Consider the following 22,009-nt stretch of genomic DNA (forward strand, 5'->3'; position numbering starts at 1 on the left):
AAGTGGTCAGTAGGTCAGTATTGGTCGGGGTCAAGGTGTCTCTGACGGCAGCTGGGGGCGTCTCGTCTCACCAGCAGATCAGACAGTCCCTGGTTTGGAAGAAGAGGGACGGGTGCCTTGCCGGTGCCAACGCCCTTTTCACCTCAGTCTAGCTCGAGGGCATGGGCCCAGACGTCTCTCGGAGACCTCGCCATGAGTGGCACTCCTTGAGGGCGGAGCGTCGGCGGGTCCCCGGGCAGCAGCAAAAGCGGTGCCAGGCTGGCGCCCCCAGCGCCGGGGTTGAGGGAGGCCCAGCTCCGCGCGGGGCTGGGAGGGGGGCGCAGAATCAGGGCTTTTTAGGACCCAGCGCGGCACCTCCCTTTGGGGGCGAGTGCGGCTGCGCGCGCCGTGTGCCGGTGTCCGGAGAGCGGCGGGCTAGACGCGGACCGTGCGAGACAGCAAGCCAGCAAGCGAGCCGAGCAACAGCCCAGCCGCCAGCAGCGTCGCGGCAGCGGCAGCCGCTCCGCGCCTCGTCTTCCCCGCCTCGCCGGCCTCGCCTCGCCGTACCCCGACCCCCCACCCCCGCCTCTCGGGCCCGACCGCCGCAGCCCCTAGCCTCGGCGGGCAGCGCCAACCGCCTGCCCAAAGCCGGGCGCGGAGCGCCGGGTGCAGAGGCACCGGAGCCAGTGCTCGCCGACGCCTTAGATCGAACTCAGCTCGGAAAACCCCAGTCCAGGAGCTGTCCCTTCAGCACTGCGGCCGGAGCCGGAGTCGGAGCGCAGCCCAGAGGAGCCCCAGCTCGAGCCGGAGAGCACCGAGCTCAGCGCGCAGCGGCTGCCACACCGAACGGCGCCCCGGGCGCCCCTGCCCAGGGGGCCCGCCATCTCCTTTGGGAGGCGGGGAGAAGGAGCGCGGAGGGCGGGCGGGCGCGCCCGCCGCCGGGGGAAGCAGGCGGCCAGGCAAGGAGAGAGGGAGGGGGCCGGAGCCCGCCCCGCGCACGGAGCTGCAGCCCGGCCACGCAGGGAGGAAGGCAGCTGGCATCCATCTCCCCTGCGCCGAGAGCACGCTGAGGCGACCACCGCACAGTGAAGCGCGGATTCCGCGGCCACTTCTCTTCCCCTCCCCCTGCCAGGGGCTGGTCTATCTGTCTAGCACCGAGAGCAGCTGACTCTCCCCCTAAAATCTTTGTGTCGATTTCTTCATTTTCCCGCTGAGATGGGGACGGGAGCCCGGCCCCCCCACCCCTCCCCTCCTCCTCCCGGGGCTCGCCGCTGAGCACCGCCCCCCTCCCTTCTTTCGTCCCTTTCTCCCTCCTCTGCCACCTCCGCAGCCGGACCAGCTCCCTTCCACATCTGGCGCCTGGAGACCCTTCGGATCCCTTGCATCCTCCTCTGGACCGGCATTCGACAGAAAATACCCCAAGGGGCTTGGGTCACTCGTTGGGGTGGCCAGAGCCAAGTTCCTCTGTTCCCCCCGACGGCTGGGGGGAGGGGGGAGGAGGCCGCGCGCCCCCCTCCCCGGCGCCGACTCCCCCTGGCGGCTGCTCCCATGGGTGTCGCTGGGCCGCGCCATGCCTAAGGGGGCGCCGCAATGGGCCAAGGGGACGAAAGCGAGCGCATCGTGATCAACGTGGGCGGCACGCGCCACCAGACGTACCGCTCGACGCTGCGCACGCTGCCCGGCACGCGGCTCGCCTGGCTGGCGGAGCCCGACGCCCACAGCCACTTCGACTATGACCCGCGCGCAGACGAGTTCTTCTTCGACCGCCACCCAGGCGTATTCGCGCACATCTTGAACTACTACCGCACCGGGAAGCTGCACTGCCCGGCCGACGTGTGCGGGCCGCTCTACGAGGAGGAGTTGGCTTTCTGGGGCATCGACGAGACCGACGTGGAGCCCTGCTGCTGGATGACGTACCGCCAGCACCGCGACGCCGAGGAGGCGCTCGACAGCTTCGGCGGCGCGCCCCTGGACAACAGCGCTGACGACGCGGACGCCGACGGCCCCGGAGACTCGGGCGACGGCGAGGACGAGCTGGAGATGACCAAGCGCCTGGCGCTCAGCGACTCTCCGGACGGACGGACGGGCGGCTTCTGGCGCCGCTGGCAGCCGCGCATCTGGGCGCTCTTCGAGGACCCCTACTCATCCCGCTATGCGCGGGTAAGTGACAGCCCCTTCAAAAGAACGAGATGGGAAAGCAGCATCCTCTCCCTCCCCGCGGGCAGAGGTGGATTCCAGAACTGGCGTCCAGGGAGTTCCGAAATGAGGTGTGTGTGTGTGTGTGTGTGTGTGTGTGTACACGTGTGTAAGACAGAAAGGGTGACTTTTTTCAAGAGTGACAATCAATTATGTATGTATCTGAAAGCCTATGTCTGTATTTCCTAATGTAATTTGTATAGTAAGTATGAATGGGTGTGTTTGTGCGTATGAGTAAATTGTGCATATTTATGTAAGTATGGTAGTGTGTGTTTGGGTGGGTGAAGTATGTAGTGGAAATGAGTGAGCATGTGTGTATGTTGGAGTGTTCATGAGCACCTGTGTGTGCATATTTGTGTCTTTGCCACTTTGTACATTAGGAAGGTGTGATAAAGAACTGCCCTCTAGACTGTGGTTGGGGAGGAAAGCTGGGAAAGTTCTGCAGTTGACAGGGCTACAGAAGGGCTTGATCCCTGGCCTGACACAGACAGACCTCACCTGCCCCAGGGAGCAGCCTCAGGCTGTTCTGAGGAGATGGTCAAGGGGGGATCTTTATGGCTAATTAATAGCTTGATAGCCCTAGTGGTGCAATGGTTAAGTACTGGACTGCTAACTGAAAGTCGAAGGTTCCAATCCACCAGCAGCTCAGTAGGAGAAAAGACCTGGTGATCTGCTAGCCTAGGATACCCTATGGGGGGTTCTACTCTGTTCTGTAGGGTTTCTATGAGTCAGAATTTACTGGATGACACACAATAGTTGGGATGTTGGGTATGTGGGGGGGGGGCAGGGAGGAGGTGATCCCTCTGGGACCTGTTTCTGGGAACAGAGACTGTCCTTCCTCCTTGTCTGTAGGGGAGGATGTTGGAAGGGTCCACTGGGCTCATGCCTGTGCTTACTTTGAGACCTGTGGAGAGGAAAGGAGGGGCCCTTAGGGGGAACCTGCAAGGAGATGTGTGAGAGGTGGGTGTGTCTTCCTTGGATACTCCCCTTTAGTGACAGTACCTTGTTACAGGGGCGAAGGAACACCCTGCTGCTGACCTTGGCCCCCAGATGGCCTCTCTGGATTAGTTTTCTCATCTGTAAAATGCAGGAGGGGGTCTGGTGAGCTCTAAGGACCTTTGCTGCTGGGCTACTAGTAGCTGAGCCCAAAGGGAGTCACTGGTAGCAGCCCCTACTCCAGGAGAGAAACCCCTGGCCTGTGCTGGGCTCTGTCCTCAGAGGCCTAAACAGGCTCTTAGGCATGAGAGGGAAGGGCAGAGCTCAGCCCATTAGGATTTCAAGCAAAGCCCCTCCCCAATGTGTGAGCCACCCCCCACCAGCCCCCCACCAGCCCCTCACCAGGTAAACCCCTGCCTCTGCCCTTCTGGCCTTTACTGCTCCACATACCTTCCCTCCTGCCCACTGGAGCCTGAGTGAGAGCCATGAGGGTGGGCAGTGGGGCTGGGGAGAGAGCAGAAGTGTCTCCACAGGACCAGTATGGGAGGGGATTTGGGGGCACTGAGGCTCCCACAAGGCAGAGAAAGGCTGTATTGAGGCACAGGCATGGTAGATTGGTTACTGGGATAAAACACTCCATATTTTAGCATATGAGGGAGGGGGCAATATGTCAGAGTCATACCTTGAATTGTAGAAGAGGTGTGTGTGTGGAGGGGTGGTAATAGGGAGAGAGCCAGGCCCCTGGTTTTGCCACTGAGGACCCTGTCCAAGGTCATTCGGGGAGCTAGAAGCCAAGAAGGACTAAAACCCAGGTCTCCAGGGACCCCATCCTCCTCTGAGCTGTCTATCAGCTCCATTCCCTTCCCCAGAGTGGACTGGGGCTCTCAGAGAATTCCCCTCCCCTGCCCTCTCCTGATACAGGCCCCCTCAGCCAGAGAATTATGTAACTGGAGGTTGTGGCTGTGCTGTGGGGAGGGGTGGGAGGAGGGGGACTGGGAGGTTGAACCAGCACATGTTGGAGAGGGGCATTCTGGGCAAAGGCTTGGGTTAGCGCAGCTGCCCATTCAGCCTACGTTTGACCTTGGACAGCATCACTTCTCCCCCGCCCCTTAGCCCCCCAGAAGCAAGGATTAGACCCAACTTCCTCATTGTCCTCTCTCCCTCCTGACTTCCTAGCAAGAGGTTGGGTCTCCCACCCCCTTCCCCACCCTTGGGCTCAGCTTTAGGGCTCTGACCCTTGTCCCGGAAGCAGGGGTCATCTTCCAGCCCCCTTCCTTGTTTCTCTCCTCCCACCCGACATTCCTAGGCTATGGGTAGCCTTCACCCAATATGGACAAATGGACCAGCTAATTTGGTTTGGGGTCTTGTTGGTGTATATAACCTTACAGAAAAGTCTTGATTCTCTCGAGTGAAGGTTCACTGACGAGCAGACTCTGAGGGAAAAGCTGGACAATTTAGCGGGGGCATGGAGATACCCATATTAGAAGATACCTCCAGACTATCTGTGCCACCTTCTTTCTCTGGCGGCCCCACAGAAAGGTTGTAGTCTCTTCCTATCCCCTTAAGTGACAGATGAGGACGCTGAGGCCCAGAAGGGGTGGGACCTGCCCAAGGGCACACAAGAACTGAGGGCAGAGCCGGGATTAGAACCCAGGCTTCCCACCGTACTCCCGGCTGGCCTAGCTGCATTGCGCTGCCTCTCTGCAGCTCATCTGCGCAGGGACCAGCCTTCTGCCCGCCCTCCCTCCCACCCTCCATCTTTGCTCTGCTGCTGCTGTCACCTTTGTTTACCCCTCCCCCTCCTGGGGCATCAAGCCTCCTCAAATTGGTGGGCCAGGACTTAAATTTTTAGTCTAGATTCTAGATCAGAATCCAGTATGTGTGTGACATTGTATGTGGGTGTGAAAAGCTGTATGTATGAGAGAGAAAACCTGTGTGTGTAAGAGAGAGTCTGTGTGGGTGTGAGACTCTTCATATGTGTGAGAGAGAAAGTCCATGTGTGAGAATAAAAATATGTGTAAATGAGTCTCTGAGTGTGTGTGTGTGTGGTGAGACGGTGACTGTGAGAGAGATTCTGTGAGTGTGTGAGAGAGTCTCTGTCAGAGAAATTCGGTGTGAATGTGCGAGAGACAAATTCTTTGTGTTTTGAGAGATGGACTTTGTGTGAGGATGAGACTGTGGGAGAGAGCGCCCATATAAGAAGTAGAGAGAGAGGCTGTACGTGTAAGAGAGATGCTGTCTGTGGGAGAGATTCTGAGAATGTGTGAGAGACTTGAGGTGTGTGTGTTGCTGTGTGAGTGTAGTGCTGTGTGTGGCATGTGTAAAAGTATATATTTGTGAAGCTTTGCATCTCTATGTCTGTGTGTGTGTACATGAGACCCTCAGTGTGTGAGGCTGTATATGTGTTGGATGGGCAGTGTGTGACAGGCTGTGTATACGTGAGGCTGGGTGTAGACAGAGATTGCGTGTGAGGTTGTGTGTGTGAGGCCCTGGGCCTGCTGTGTGTGTGTGACTGTTGTGTATGTGTGACCCTGGGCCTGTGTGTCAGTGTTGTGTGTGCTTGTGTGTGAGAGAGACCTTGTATGTGCCTGGATGTGAGCATGCCTCAAGGAAAATGAAGCTCCAGACTAGCTTCCTACTTGCTGCCTTGATCTCCCTGGACTTAGACAGCAGCCTTAGTGAGGGGCTTTGCTACCCATTTCCCATCCTCAATACAAATACTGTTCGAGCTCAGGCTAGTTGCTGGTTTGTGGACCAGATGGTGAGATCACCTTTCCCTGAGGAGCCTCCATCTCACCCCCAGCTTTGGCGTTGGCCCTGGAAGATAGGGACTGTTTGACTGGAGAGGGAGGTCCCGTCTGAGCTCTTCAGGGGTAACAGTGCTAGCTGGAGCAGCTAGTTCCCTGGTCGCTCTCTCCTATGCTTTCCTGGGCACCCAGCCTGGGGTTTGGGGAGGTGAGCTGGGACAGGATGGGCCTAACTTGTATTCTGAGGGGGGTGCCACACACACACATAGGGCAGGATGATGATGACACTGTGTGGTAAGGGCTGTGAGGGGGCTTTCTGGGGCCACAGGAGTACAGAGTCCTGCCAGAATTCAGCCTGGAGGGTGGCATGGAAGAACTGCCCCAGAGGAGGTAATGCTGGGGCAAGCTTTGAGGGGCAAGTAGAAGTCAGCCTGACAGATGGCAGGGGATGGGCAGTGCAAGCATTGAAAGGCCTGCAGGGGTGAGAACAGAGCAGGGATGTGTTGGGGCGGCACTGGGGGGGGCAGCCCTGTCTTGAAACCTGCCCTCCATTTTAGGGGCTAGCTTAGGTCTGAGTCCCTTGACTTTGTCTGTGATTTTCATGTCGTCTCCAGGAACCTCATTCTGTGTCAGGTCAGGGCCAAGGGTGGTCCTTGAGCTGCAGGCCAAAGGGTGTCCCCCATATGTGTGTGTGTGTGTGTATGTATGTGTATGTGTGTGTGACACATCTGTCCCCCAGAGTCACTTGATCTTCCAAATGGCAAGAAAGTAGAAATGATCCTCAAGCTGGGGAAGCCCACCTCTGCCCATCCCACTGCTCTCCTCTTCTCTGACCCCAAACCTCTCTCTCGTTGCCTTGTCCCCACCTCTTTGAGACCTGATGCAGCCCTGCCTCCTTCTTAACTCCCTGGGAAGGAAATTCACTTGGTGGCTGCAATGAAGAGCCAGCCAGCGGTTGGCCTGACTTCTTTTCCTTCCTTTGGTCCCAGCTGACCCAGGGATCTTGGAGCCTTGCCCTGGCATACAGAGGAAATGGGGACAGAACTGCTGTCAGGGACTTCCTCGGCAGTTGTCCTCTCACCTTCAGAGCCTCCCTCAGGTCAAGGTCCCCATGTGAAGGGGAGAAGGGGCTGGGTGTGTTCTCCTCCTGGTCACCTCAAGTGCTGCCCATCACAGTGTGTCCCCTATGTCCCCAGTGTTCTCCCTCCCATGATCTTTTGCCAGGGATCCTCATGTTTTTGAATGGCCCCTCCAACTCCGCTCCCCAACACCTCCTTCCCGGTAATGAAAATCAGAAACTAAGCATCTCCTAGCCACAGTCCCTTGGCCTCTTTATTTCTAAAATGGAAATAACCCTCAGAGGGTTGATGTAAAGATTTACTGAGGTAATATGTGAAGAGCCCTGAGCCACAGGACCTAGCATGCAGTAAGTGCTCATGCTTCTGTTATTACTCCTATTGGTTATATTATCGTTTTACTTCATGACTATCTCTAGACCCCATTCTATTCCTCTGTCTCCATGTCCACCATCCTGGTCCAAGCTACCATTTGTCTCCCACTGGTCCACCTCTCCAACACCCTCCTGACTGGTTTCCTGCCTCCATCTGGCCCTTCCAGTTCATTCTCCACTTTGACAACCACAGGGGTTTTTTCAACTCACAAAATCTTGCTTGCTTAAAACCCTTTAGTGCTTTCCCACCTGTACTGCAGCCTCGCAGACCCTGCCTGGCTCTACAGCCTCCTCTGGCCTGGCTCTCCCCATCGCTTACTGAGCTCCAGCCACCTGGCCTCCTTTTCAGTGTCTCGAATGTACTAGGTTCTCCCTACCCTAGGGCCTTTGCCTGTGCTGTTTCCTCCTGGTTCACCCCTCTTCACCTTTCATATCCTGTCTCAAACATCACTTCTTCAGTGCTGCTTTCTAGGACCCCACAGGCCAGGTGAGGGTTCAGAACCAGGGTCCTTTCTGTCAAAAAAACTATTTCATTTATAATAAAATGTTCATTATCTGCCTTCCTTGATTCAGGGTTGTCTCCGTCTCCAGACCGTAAGCTTCCTGTGCTCAATATAATAGGAGCTATTATTACGACAGCTGAGGAAGCTGAGGCCCAGAAAGGAGTGCTTTACTGAGGTCACAGGTTAGTTGGGGGGCTGGTTCAGGTCTCAACACCTCAGAGAGTATTGGAGTGTGGTGTACTGGGGGCAGTTTTGTGCTCGCTGATTCAGGGCAGGAGGCCTGGCATCTGCCAGGAGCTCTAGAGAGAATTGACTTGAACCTCCCTGAGAAGGAGGTGGGTCATCTCAGAGGTTGGGGAGGGGGCCTGGTGGGGGCTTCTCCCAGGGCCTGCTGCCTGGGCCCGGGATCTCGGGGCCTCCCATGACAGTTGAATATAGTGTCTCCAGCTATTCTGAGCTGTCCCATGACCGGAGCATTCACTCTGGACCAAAAGGTCAAGGCTTCGAGCCACTGCCTCCTGTCAGCCCTTGGACCAACCTGGCCACCACCCTGGCCTGAGCTTCCATCTCTGGGTGCAATCTCAGAGGAAAAGGAGGGCCTGAGAGGCTCTGGGGACAGTTTGCTGCCCAGTCCTTATTCAGGGGAACCACTTGGGTGGAAGGGACCACGTTCCCCAGTGTGTGGGAATGTTGGAGTGGGACAGGTGCCCCCAGGCTACCTCTAGCCACTGCCCTCATCCAGTGGAGGAGAAACAGGCTGAGAGAGGAAAATTCTCACCCAAAACCACACAGGGAATCAAGGAGTCTCAAACTCACAGCCCAGCCCTCTCAGCCCAGGGCCTGGCAATTGGTATTTCTTTTGGCTCTCAGTTTTAAAAGAAAACCAAACCCCACCAGGCCACACTGTTTTCCTCTTACCTTGTTGTCAGAGTTGGCTCTGACTCATGCCAACTCCATGTACGACAGAACAGAACATTGCCTTGTCCTGCACCATCCTCATGATTGTTGATATGCTCGAGTCCATTGTTGAGGCCACTGTGTTTTTTCAGTGCATTCCAGCCTAGGGGGCTCATCTTCCAGCACTATATCAGACAATATTCTGTTGTGATTTATAGGGTTTTTATTGGTTAATTTTCAGAAGTAGGTCACCAGTCCTTTCTTCCTAGTCTGCTGCAGTCTGGAAGCTCCACTGAAACCTGTCCACCATGAGTGACCTTGCTGGTCTTTGAAATACTGGTGGCATAGCTTCCAGCATCACAGCAACACATGAGCCACCACAGTATGACAAACTGACAGATGGGTGGTAGTCTTCTCACCTACTCCCATTGATTTCTTCCCCCAGGAAGGTAGAGTAAGCAGTTAACTGCTCTCCCACCTCCCTTCCTTGTTCCCTTTCCCCTCCCAGGGCTCAGCATAGCTGATTGAGACCTCCTCATGCCAGTCAACCAGACTGGTCCCAAATCCTGTCCTCAGCATCCCTTAAGCAAGATTTTCCAGAACCCCCTTCCTTCCTTGAGTCAGTCGTAATGGCTAATACTTAGTAAAGCACTTATTATGTTTCAGACACTGTTTTACAGGCTTGCTATACATATTCTCATTTAATTCTCATAAAACTTCTATGAGACTGAATTATTATCATCATGCCAGTGTCACAGATGGATCTGATAAGGCTCAGAGAGGTTAAGTAACTTATCCAAAGTCACTTAGCCTGTGAGCATTGGAGCCAGCATTCAGACCTGGGTCTGTCTGACACAGAGCTCTGTCTATAATCACTACACAGTACTGCCCACTGTTGGTGTTCCAAGGGTGGTGGGCTTTGTGGCTTGCTGTGCCCCAGGCTTGGATTTCCATCTGTTTCTGTCTCTCCCCCTACCACACATCCTTTCCCAACAACCTGTCTGGGGCTCCTTCTCAGCAAATTCTGGTCTCTGGGTGATAGCAGGTGAGAGTCAGGCCTGGCTGGGCTAAGGGAGTGATCTGGCAGCCCCAAGAAGAGGGTTTCCAGAAGGTGCCTCAATTGCTCCCCCCCCATACATACAGGTTCTGGGCTCCATATGGCCTGGAAGGAAATGGCAAAGGGTTTGGGGAGATCAGAAGTTATTCCCGTGTGAGGTGATGCATGGTAGGAATGCTGGCTCCTCCTCAGCTCGGCATTCGAGGCCTTCTGCTCTGGAACCTGGCCATGTCTCCTGCTGCTCCCTTCTGCCAGACTCCTCCCTGGCCTCCTCGTCTTCAGCCCTCATTCCCGCCTCTGGGATTTTGCTCATCTGTTCCCTTCACTGCAGCATCTTCTCCACTCTTGGCTGAATGTGAAAATCCATTGCTCGAGGTCCAGCTCCCTAAAACCTAGCCTGACTGCCCCAGCCCTCTTTGACCTCTTCCTTTGGGAGTGAGGGGCTTGGGTTGGGCACAGAGTCACCAGGCTTGCATGACTTGAGGTCAGTGGGTCAGTTCTGGAGGCCTGGAGCTGAGGACTGGCAGGCCATCAGAATTAGTGACCAGCCCAGATATGTGGAGAGATGAAGCCACAGACAAGACCCTGGTGTGAGTGTCAGGGAACTGGGCCAGAGGAAGTTCAGGAGCTAGCACACTAAAACAACTGGGCTACCTTGGGCAAGTCCCGTCACCCCTTCAGGCTGCAGTTTTTCCACCTGAAAAATATAGAGGTCTTTCTAAAGGACTGCTGAATCCCTTGCCAGCTCTCACATTCCAGCAGTCCAAGAATTCTAGGACTTCAGCTTCCCAGAGGAGCCGTGGGAACTAAGTTTTTCCTTCCCTAGCTCTCCTTCTGCATCCTTGGCCTGTTCCTCTCATCCCCAGGACATGTTTGAGCTCTCCTAGCAAGGGTCCTGGCACCAAGGGGATACGGTGCACAGGGAGAGGGGATCTGAAAAGCTTCCCCTACATGCATCTGGCCTTGCTCAAACTGTTTTCACTCATTCATTCAAGGCATAGTAATGATACACCTGTCTGGGGCTGGCACTGGTGCTAGGTACCTGTGAGCCCTCATGGGCATGATAGGCTCACCCAACCCTCTCAGCAGCACACACCTGTGGACACCAGCTCTTTAGGGTGTGCTTGCTCAGTGCCAGCGGGCAGCACCTATTGCTCTCTTTTCCAGACCTTTCTCTTGGCTGTTTGCCCCAGGGCTTCAGAACCGGTTCTTTCCGATTCAGTCATGGCTGATGAAGAGAAACCCGAACGGACCCAAATTTTTAAAACGTGGGTGAACTGGAACAATAACTGGCACAGGAAAAATTATGAGTCAAAGCTCAGCTAGAAACTCAATCTCCCTCTTAGAAAACAAGGGCAGTGTGCATGTTGCATAGCAACCACATCTCTTGACCAGTAGAGTTGGAAACAGTAATGCCCAGCTCAAAGGTGGCAGCCAGCTGACTGGGTCACTCTGAATGTGTGTCTCTCTCCACAGTTCTAACAATAATCCAATCTCCTGCATCAGGCTCCTGAAAGGGCCCACTACACCTTTTCCAAGTCTCCCATTCCAAGGCTCCGACCTGTCATTTTTCCCGTTCTAATTATTGTTCTGCTTCACTCAAATTTTAAAAATTTAGGTCTGTTTCGATTTTGCTTCATCGGCCATGACTGAACCAATCTGAACCAGTTTGAAGCCCTGGTTTGCCATCAGGGAGTTGCAGAAAGGCACACTTGGAGGGGGGATGCTGCCCTGGGCTGTAGCAACTGGAGCAGGGGCAGTGGGGCAATTTCATGGTATAGGGGTGCTGTGCATAGGGGTGCAGTGGGCAAGTGTAGTGTTGGATGGGGCCAGGGCTGGGGTAGGGGTGCTAGCTCTTATGGCCATAGTAGAGGTTGCTTGAAGACTCCCAACCTTGGCTGACCCTCAGAATCATGTGGACAGCTTCAAAAAGTTCCAACTCCTGGGCTCTGCTCCAATTCTTGGCCTGGGAAAGAGTCAGGAATCAGGATTTTACTCCACACCTAGGTGATGCTAATGCTCAATGAGGGGGAATCCCTGCAGTGGGGTCTGGGACATGTCATGGGCTCTTGCTACTCCAGGTGTGGTCCTCTGACCAGCAGCATCAGCATCACCTGAGCACTTGTTAGAAATGAAGAATGTCAGGCCCCACCCTAGACCTACTTCCACTTTAACAAGATCCTCAGATGATTCATATGCACATTAAAGTCTGAGAAGTGTTGATGTAAGCAGCGGTTCCCATTCCAAGGGAAGCATCCTGACCCAGAGAGGGCTGGATGGGGCTGTGTAGGTTGGCAGAGCTGCACGGGTGATTCTCATCTTCTCTTGTGCCAAGGGATTGGTGGCAGGGTGACTGGGCCTGGAGGTGAGGCCCCATCTCAGTAAATGGCAATTGCATCCTTCTAGTTGCAAAAACCGTGGACTCATCCTAGACTCCTCTCTTTTTCTCACATATCAGCAAATCCTGCTGGCTATACATCTCATCACCTCCACTGCTGCCTCCCTGATAGCAGCCATCGTCTTTTCTACCCTGGATTACTGCAAAGGCTTCCTAACTGTCCTTCCTGCTTCTGCCCTGGTCCCCTTATCTCTTCTCCACATGGCAGCAAGAGTCGTCCTGTTAAAATACTAGTCAGACCAAGGCACTCCTCTGTTCTGGTGCCTTCGGACTCACTCAAAGGAGAAACCGAAGTCCTTACAAGGGTCACAGCATTCCATGTGACCTCCCCAACAACCTCTCCGTTATCTTCTCCTGCCTCTCTTTTCCTCACTCACCCTGGCCTCCTTGATTTCCTCCAGCACACTGCTTGTGCTTCTGCCTCAGGACTTGCATACCTGTAGCTCCCTCAGACACTCACCCCCTCACCTCCTTCAGGTCTGCATTTGGATGTCATCCTCTCGAGTTACACCCTCTCCATTCCCTTTCCCCCTTTCTTGCTCTGTTGTTTCTCCTTGGCATTTGCTACCATCTAACATACTATACATTTTACTTATTTGCCTTGTTTATTGTCTGTTTCCACCCACTACAATCTAAGCTCCATGAGGGCGGGGATTTTTTTTTTATTGTTGTGCTTTAAGTGAAAGTTTACAATTCAAGTTAGTCTCTCATACAAAAATTTATACATACATTGCTTTGTGACCTTAGTTGCTCTCCCTATACTGTGACAGCACACTCCTCCTTTTCACCCTGGGATTTCACGTGTCCATTCAACCAGCTCCTGACCCTCTCTACCTTCTCATTTTGCCTCCAGACAGGAGCTGCCCATTTAGTCTCATGTATCTACTTGAGCTAAGAAGCACACTCTTCACGAGTATCATTTTATATCCCATAGTCCAGTCTAATCTCTGTCCGAAGAGTTGGCCTCGGGAATGGTTTTAGTTTTGGGCTAACAGAGAGTCCCGGGGCCATGTCTTCCGGGGTCCCTCCAGTCTCAATCAAGCCATTAAGTCTGGTCTTTTTACTAGAATTTGAGTTCTGCACCCCGCTTTTCTCCTGCTCCATCAGGGACTCTCTGTTGTATTCCCTGTCGGGGTGGTCATTGTGGTAGCCGGGCACCATCTAGTTCTTCTGGTCTCAGGCTGATGAAGTCTTTGATTTATGTGGCCCTTTCTGTCTCTTGGGCTAAGACTTTCCTGTGTCTATGGTGTTCTCCATTCTTCTTTGCTGCAGGTGGGTTGGCACCAAATGATGCATCTTAGATGGCCACTCACTAGCTTTTAAGACCCCAGATGCCACTCACCAAAGTGGGATACAGAACATTTTCTTTAAAAACTTTGTTATGCCAATTGACCTAGATGTCCCCTGAAACCATGGTACCCAGACCCCGCCCCTGCTACTCGAGGGCAGGGATTTTTGTTTTTTTTATTTATTATTCTATCCCTGGTACCCAGAACATGGCCTGGAACATAAACCCAACCCATTGCCATTGAGTTGATTCTGACTCATGGTCACCCCATGTGTTAGAGTTGAACTACTTCATAGGGTTTTCTTGGCTGTGATCTTTACAGAAGCAGATTGCCAGGCCTTTCTTCCACAGCTCCACTGGGGAGTCTTCGAACCACCAACCTTTAGGTTAGTAGTTGAGGGCAAACTGTTTGTGCCACCCACTGACAGCTGGCCTGGCACATAGTGGGTGCTAAATAAATATTTGTTGAAAGAATGGATAAGGAGGCCTGAGTTCAAGTCATAGGTCAGACATTGACACCACGTCTTTGAGCCTGTTGCTAGTGGGCTCCCTCCTCCTTTGCCTCACCTGTGAACATGATCCTTCCATCCCCCAAGCCTAGAGCACTGATGAACAAGCAGAGGCTGGGACAGTGCTGGTGTGCTGGAGCGTCCCAGTTGGGGGGCCAGACCCCTATCAGGGTAGGTCCCGTCTGCTGCTGCCGCCACTCAGGGCCAGATGAGGTCACTTCACTTCCTGGCCCCTCCATCTCTCCACACTCCTCCTTCACACTGAGTCAGCCTACTTACCACCCATAGACAGAGCTCAGAGTCTAAGAAACTGTTTTCCAAAACCAGGATGCACAGGCTCTTACTGTTGTTGTTGTTGCTGCCGTCAAGTCAGTCCCCTAGCCGTGCACAATGGGACAAAACACTATTGTGAAATAGACGATTGTGAACCACACGGTTTTCAGAAGTAGTTCACCAGGCCTTTCTTCCTAGTTTGTCTTAGTCTGGAAGTCCCGCTGAAACCTATTCATCATCATAGCAACATGCAAGCCTCCACTGACAGACAGGTGATGACTGCGCATGAGGTGCATTGTCTGGGGATCAAACCCACGTCTCCTGCACGGAAGGCAGGAATTCTACCACTGAACCACCACCGCCCTCATTACGAGCTCTTATTAGGATGATGAAATTGGGATATTGAGTAGAACTTCTCTTCAGACTGTTTCTCCTGAAGATCAGCCATGTTCTTTTTCTACCTCTCCCTCCCCATTTTCTTCCCTCTTCATCCCCTTTCCTCTCATTATCCCTTTGCTTTCCTCTGTCAGCTGTGTTTGTGAATTCTAGGCATTATCTGCTGACTTTCAAAACAGACTGTTCCCCAGGAAGGCTCAGGATACTTTTTGTGCCGAACTCCGAGCTCTGAGCCTCGGTCACATATTCAGTAGAAAGTGCGTGGACTTCACCGCTAGCTCTACGTTTCTTGGTACATGACGCTGGCAATACTTTGAAGCCCAGTTGTCTAAGAGCACAGCCTCTGGAGCCAAACATCCTGTATTTGAATCCTGGCCTCACCACTTCCTAGCTGTGCGACCTTGGACAACTTACCTAACTCATCTGTGGCTCAAGAGAGGGATGTTAATAGCACTGGACTCATAGGGAAATTGGGAGGATTAAATGTGTTAAGCACTTAGCCCAGAACCGGCAACATAATAAGTGCTTAATTATTGTGGGTTCCATTATCTTCTCTTTACCAGCTCCTGGCCCTCAAAGATTCAAACCCTCTCCTATGCCACTGTCCACTTCCTTCTTTTAGCTGCAGGCTCTTCCTCCAAATACTTCTTCTAGGGGTCACCTCCTGTACCTTGGTCCCTGGGGCTCCTTCTTCCACAGTCTGCCTCCCAGGGACTAGATGTTAGGTGTGTCACCCTGGGAGGCAGGCCTGGATTCTGTCTTGATTCTCCTGTGAACTGCTGTGTGTGTGTGTGTGTGCGCGCAGGCCCCCTCTGAACCTCAGTCTCCCCATCTGTTGTAATGGGGCTTCTCAGCCTTGCTCTGCCTCCTTCCCCAGGTGTAGTGGTGCAGTAGAGAAAGAGAGAGAGATGAATGATGAATCTTGTGCCTGCCTGGTGAGAGGTACAGAGGGCCGTTGACATCAGGCACTGGTTGGGAGCCAAGCATGGGGACCTGAGATGCTGACAAGTATGCCTGTGTGGTGGGGCTAGTGGGTGGGGTGGAGGGTCATGCATTGCAGATCAGGGCATTGAAATGTGTTCTCTTTAAAGAGGATGCTTGGGCACGGGGAAGAGCAGCAGCAGGGGGCTAGGCAGACCCAAGATGCAGCCAGAGCCTAAGGGCAAGGGCTGGAGGCTCCTGTTGGTGCCAGTGGGCGGTGCCCACTTTGGAGCTGGGTTTCCCTGCCAGGCTGACACCAGGCTGGGCGAGGACAGGCTAATATTAGCTAGGGCAGCCCAGATAGCTGAGCTCGGGGTGCCTCTAAAGCCAGACTCACTAGGCCCAAGCTGAGACGCTGCTTTGGCCTGGGCCATGGAAGCCAAATGACTCTTTCTCAAGCTTGTGCAGGGCCACAGATGCCCCTCCCACCTGCCCAACCCAGACCCCTGGCTGCTAGCCTGGCAGCCCCTGGCTCCTGCTTCACCCTGGCTCTTGCCCACAGGGCCCCTGCCCCACCACCCCTGATGCCCACCCATCTCAACTCTTTCCTTTCTGTTCCACAGTGACAGAAAGAGACTTCTCTCTCTACCCTGCTACTGTGCACATAAAGATAGTCTGTGAGTAGTTCTCCTGCCAGGGGCTGCTGTTAGCATTCATTCATTCAACGATATTTATTGAGCACCTACTATGTGGCTGGCACTGCTCGAGAGGCTGTTATTAGACCAAAGAACAAAGCAGTCAGAAATCTCTGCTCTCAAGAAGCTTACATTCTAGTTCAGGGAGAACGAAAAGAAATGAATGCATACGATCCATAGTGCATTGGGTGCTGAGAAGTGCTATGGAGATATGTAGCACAGGGAAGGGGCCTCGGGATGGCTGGAGGTGACAATGTTAGGGTGTGGCAGGGAAGGTTCACTGAGCAGATGTTCAGCAAAGACTTGAAGGTGAGGGAGGAGGCCTTGTGCACATCTGGGAACAGAGGGAAGAAGTGCAAAAACTCCGAGGCAGAGTGTGCTGGGGTTCAAGGCACAGCCGGGAGGCCAACCTCAGGGGCAGGTGTAGGAGCCAGGGGAGAGTGGCAGGTCAGAAAGGTCGGAGCAGAGCTCCCCACAGCCCCACTGGGCTCCCCACTGTGGGTCAGCTTCCTATGGGGCCTGTCCCTCTGGGTTCCCAGAATCCTTCACATCTGTACTGCTCGTGGCTACACACTCTGGACCTCCAGGGAGGTGGACCTCAAGGGATGGGGCTCCTGCCTTACCATAATGGGACCTCTGTCCTCTCCCTGAAGAAGGCCAGTTGTGCCCAGGGAGAGATAGTGGGGCCACATAGGGCTGCCATGAGGCTGGGGGTAAATGTGAAGTTGGAGAGAAGTTTGTGATGGAACCAGAAGATGAGAGACCTGGCAGGTCTTGCCAAAAAAACAAAACCAAACCCATTGCCATCAAGTGATTCCGACTCATAGCAACCCTACAGGACAGAGTAGAACTGCCCCGTACGGTTACCAAGGAGCAGCTGGTGGATTTGAACTGCTGACCTTTTGATTAGCAGCCGAGCTGTTACCTACTGCACCACCAGGGCTCCAAGGTCCTGCCAGCCCTTTCCAAACTCACACAGCATTCGATGGCTGATCACCTGGTTCTCACCACAAACCTGAGGCTTGGTGTAGAGGTTATGGGCCAGACTAAGGCCAGGCTGCCTGGGTCCAGACCTGGCTGTGCTGACTATTAGCTGTGTGGCCTTGGGCAACCTGCTTATCCTTGGTAAGCCTTAGTCATCTCAGCTTCAAAGTGGAATAACAGGACTCCTCACTTTCAAGGGCTGTTGTGAGAATCAAATGAAATAAGACAGAAAAAGTTCCTTGGCGTGGTGCACAGCCCAAGTGTTCACAGGTATATGTTACTGTCGTTATCACCATTTTGCAGGTGAGGCATCTTTCTACGATGCTCTTCAGATGCTAGCTTCCCCCCACCTGAGTAGTCTAAGAATCTGCTCCCAAAGTCTGCACAGGAGGATTTGATGGGGACACAGGCCTTGGTTAGGTAGCTCTCTGGGGACATTCTCTGCCCACGTAGGTGGTAGAGAGGGGAAGTGTGACTCCCCTTGGGCCTTGTCACCAGGGCAAGGCTGTGCACACCCTCAGACCACAGCTACCCAGCAGGGCCAACTTCTTGCCACTTACAGATGAATTTTTTATGCTCAACCTCAGGGGCTCTCTGAACAGCCATGAGGAACATGTTCATCCACTGGGCCACTTGCAGCCAGCCAGAGCCCTGGGCAGGGGCCAAGGGTGTGTTCTTGGAAGCCCACGTGGCTGTCATCTGCTAAGGGCCTGGCCCTGTGCAGTGGGCTTCTCTTCACATTACCATGGGTGCTTCTGGCTTGGCCCTGATCAGCCTGCCCACCTGGGCATGGCTCCTTACGTTTCTGGGCCTTAGTTTCCTCATTCGTAAAATGTGCATAATGGTGTCTGTCACCTGCCTCTCAGGGATATTGGAAGAATCCAGTAAGACCAGAAGCAGAAAGATAATTTGTAAGGGAGAAAATATGGTTCAGAGGAGGACTGTGTATGGAGGAGACTGCGAGCTGAAACGCAGGTGAATGTGGGGAAGGGGTGGGGGTAGAAGAGTGAGCCCAGACTTCTGGATCCGGCCATCCCTGGGTGTCTGTCTCCCCCTGTCTGTGCACGGACTTGAGCAGGTGATGACTTGTTGAGCCCCAGTTTCCTCCTGTGTGACATGAGGATGATAGTTTGCACCTCACAGGCTATCGTGAGTCCCAGAGGGCAAAGGCAGTAAAGTCCCCCAGCCTGGTGTGGCACATAGGCAGTGCTTACCAGGGCTTGGATCTGGCTACCTGATGCACCCCTGTCACCCAGTCCTGGGTTCAGATTCCTCTGGGGAGCTGGTGGAGTGAGGCCCTGGCTAAGCCATGGACACAGGGAGGGAGGCCATGGAAGCTTTTTCTGGTGGCCTCACAGCCTCAGGGGCATGAACCACCATCACCAATGATATATTTAGTGGCACAAAGGTCAGAAATGCCAGGCGCTGGCTTTCCTTCCAGGCGGCAGTAATCGTGTCTCCTGAGGCCTGGCTGTCACCAAGCAGATATTTTTTCCCGTCTGACAGTCTGGGGATTTGAATAAAAGCCTCGGAGTTAGGAATTACTGTGGTTTGTCCTGGCTTGCTAAGTCTTTCCATGTCCACAGCCCTTTCTAAGCCCTGTTGTGTTACCCTTGGAAATACCACCCCATCCTGCCTTTCTAGACTGCCCACCCTTGGCTTCCAGACACATCACCATTCCCCAACATACTCTAGCTCCCCTGCCTCCCTGTGCCTTTGCTTATTCTGTTCCCTCCACCAAGAACACCTTTTCTTCTACCCTTGCAGATCTGAATCTGATCCATTCTTCAAGGTCAGCTTTGATGGCCCCTACTTGATGTAGCCTTTCCTGATCCCTCTTCTGGAAGAGCATGCTCTGTTCTTTGTGCTCCCAGAGAACTTTCCCTGTCAGACTTCAGGCCCTTGATACAGCTGATCTATTCCAGGTTATATTATTTCCCCAACTCAACTGTAACTTCTTAGAGGACAAGGACCAACTTAAATAATGATAGTGCCTGTTACAGAATAACAATAAATAAGGATTTGCTAGAGCAATGTGCCTCACAACAGCATATTGTGCTGAGGTAGATGAACTAGATATTACTCTCATTTTATAGATGAAAGGAAAAAATGGTCCAGAGAGATTAACTTATTTGCACAAGATGATCCAGTTAGTAAGTGGTAAAAGGATTAGATCACAGGCCTTCTTTTGAAAATCAAGAAAGTAAAACTAGAGCAACTGCCATGTTCCTTCCTGCTTTGTTATTCTGTGGTTCTATGGTCAAAAATTTGGTTGAATGTACAGGTGGGTGATGGACATGGATGAAAGAATCGATGAAAACTTCAACATGTATGGGTGGATGAACAGATGGAAGGAAGGATGGATGAATCGGTACATAGCTGGGTGGGTAACTCAGTGGATGGATAAACAAATGGATGGATGGGAGGATGATGGATAAATTTCTAGTTACTCAGTATCTTAGTTATCTAGTGCTGCTGTAACAGAAATACCACAGTGGATGGATTTAACAAACAGAAATTTGTTTTCTTACAGTTTAGGAGGCTAGAAGTCTGAATTCAGAGAGCCGGCTCTAGAGGAGGGTTTTCTGTCTCCGTCAGCTCTGAAGAAAGGTCCTTGTCCTTTTGAGCTTCTGCTCCTGGGTGATCTTCATGTGGCTTGGCATCTCTTTTCCCCCATCTTTGCTTGCTTGTTTAATCTCTTTTATATCTCAAGAGAGATTGACTCAAGAACAACCTACACTAATCCTGTCTTATTAACGTAACAAAGATAAACCATTCCCAAATGGGATCATAACCACAGACATAGAAGTTAGGATTTACAACACATATTTTGGGTGCACACAGTTCAATCCATAACATTCCACCCTTTGGTCCCTAAAAATTCATTTCTTGTCACATGCAAAACACATTCACCCCATCACATCATCGCAAAAGTCTTAAATCAACTCCAAGTCCAAAATCGCATCTTCTGAATCATCTACGTCAAATAGCGGTGAGACTTTAGGCATATTGCATCCTGGGGCAAAATTCCTCTTCATCTGTGAACCTGTGAAATCTGGATGACAAGTTAATCTGTTTCCAAAGTATAATAGTGGAACAGGCACCAGGTAGATATTTCCATTACAAATCGGAGAAATTGGAAGGAAAAAGAAACAGCAGGCACCAACCAAGTCCAAAACTCAGCAGAACAATTTAGATTAGCTTTTAAGGCTTGAAAATAGTCCTGTGTTCTTTGGGACCATCTGGGCAACAGTCATGCCCTCCAGACTCTGGGCGTTGTCCATGCCCTCTGGATTCTGGGTTGAGGCCCCTCGACCCTGGGCTTCAGCTCTGCCTTCTAGGCCCACTGGGATGGTAACTCTGCTCCCTCAGCTTTGGTCGGCCCCATTCTCCTAGTCCATCTGAGTGGTGACCCCACCCCCTCAGCCCTGGCAGGCCCCATTCTTCTGCCCCTTGGGCATGGCAGCCCATCCCCTCAGCTTTGGGCAGGGGCCCATCCCACCTTTTAAGATCCAGGAGACTGTGCCCCACCCTCCTTTGAAACAGCAAAGGCTCTGCTTCCTGTGCTCCTTCCAACAGTTCTGCTGATCTCCAAGCTGCTCCAGAGATGGTCCTTTTCTTTTCTTGGAGGACAACAGATGTAGCTCCTTTGGCCTATTTCCTGCCTGTAGAATTCCAAGAGGCAGTCAGTTTTATTTCTTTTCATCCCGTCTGTGACCCCTTCAGTCTAAGCTGATGCGTTTTCTACTGTGGTGATTGGTTAGACCCATCAGTCCCACATCCTTGGTGAACATTCTAGGACACGTGTCCTTAGTTTGTCCAGCAGAATTTTCCAACTCTTTAAATTTTGTTTTCATTTTGCACAGTTCATTTATAATTCTATCTCTTTCCTCTCGCATTTTACTATAAGTGGCAAGGAGAAACCACGTGGCCCCTTTAAGATCTTACTTAGAAATTTCCTCAGCCAGATATCCAAGTTCATCATTTACAAGTTCAGCCTTCCACCAAACATTTGAACATAATTCAGACAAATTCTTTGCCACTGCATAAAAAGGATCGCCCTTCCTCCTTGTCCAATCACTTGTTCATCATTTTCTTTTAAAGCGTTACCAGAAGTACATTTAACATCCACATTTCTAACAATATTCTGTGTTTTTGCCATATGTATTCTCTAAGATGGCAGAGACTTTCTCTATAGCTCTCCTCACTTCCTTCTGAGTCCTCACCAGAACTGCTTTGATGTCCATAATTCTACCAACAGACTAGTCTCTACAAGGCAATGTAGGCTTTAACTGTTAAGCACCTTAAAACTCTTCCAGCCTCCACCCATTGCCCAATTCCAAAACCACTTCTACATTGTAGGTATTTTTAGAGAAGCACCCCCACTTCTCGGTACCAAATTCTGTCTTAGTTATTTTATGCTGCTATAACAGAAATACCACAAGCGGGTGGCTTTAACAAACAGAAATTTATTTTCTCACAGTTTAGGAGGCCAGAATTCAGGGTGCTAGCTCCAGGGGAAGGTTTTCTCTCTTTGTTGGCTCTGAGGAAGGTCCTTGTCTCTTTGAGCTTCTGCTCCTGGGTGATCTTCATGTGGCTTGGCATCTCTCTTGCTCCATCTCTGCTTGCTTGCTTAATCTCTTTTATATCTCAAAAGAGATTGACTCAAGAACACCCTACATTAATCCTGTCTTATTAACATAACAAAGACAACCCATTCCCAAATAGAATTATAACCGAGGCATAGAGGTTAGGATTTACAACATATGTTTTTGAAGGA

At 52.3% G+C, this 22,009-nt stretch overlaps 1 protein-coding gene across 1 annotated transcript in view; it reads left to right on the top strand.

Moving 5' to 3' along the window:
• Nucleotides 1-1,514: 1,514 nt before the first annotated feature.
• Nucleotides 1,515-22,009, top strand: part of KCNC1 (potassium voltage-gated channel subfamily C member 1) — a 55,250-nt gene continuing 34,755 nt past the window's right edge. The window contains exon 1 of the mRNA XM_004369687.1: nucleotides 1,515-2,139. Within this exon, the coding sequence (XP_004369744.1) occupies nucleotides 1,570-2,139 (570 nt within the window). The 5' untranslated portion in view covers nucleotides 1,515-1,569. The remainder of the gene's footprint in view (nucleotides 2,140-22,009) is intronic.

The sequence above is a fragment of the Trichechus manatus genome, unplaced genomic scaffold (assembly GCF_000243295.1).
Source record: "Trichechus manatus latirostris isolate Lorelei unplaced genomic scaffold, TriManLat1.0 scaffold00006, whole genome shotgun sequence".
Lineage (NCBI taxonomy): Eukaryota > Metazoa > Chordata > Mammalia > Sirenia > Trichechidae > Trichechus > Trichechus manatus.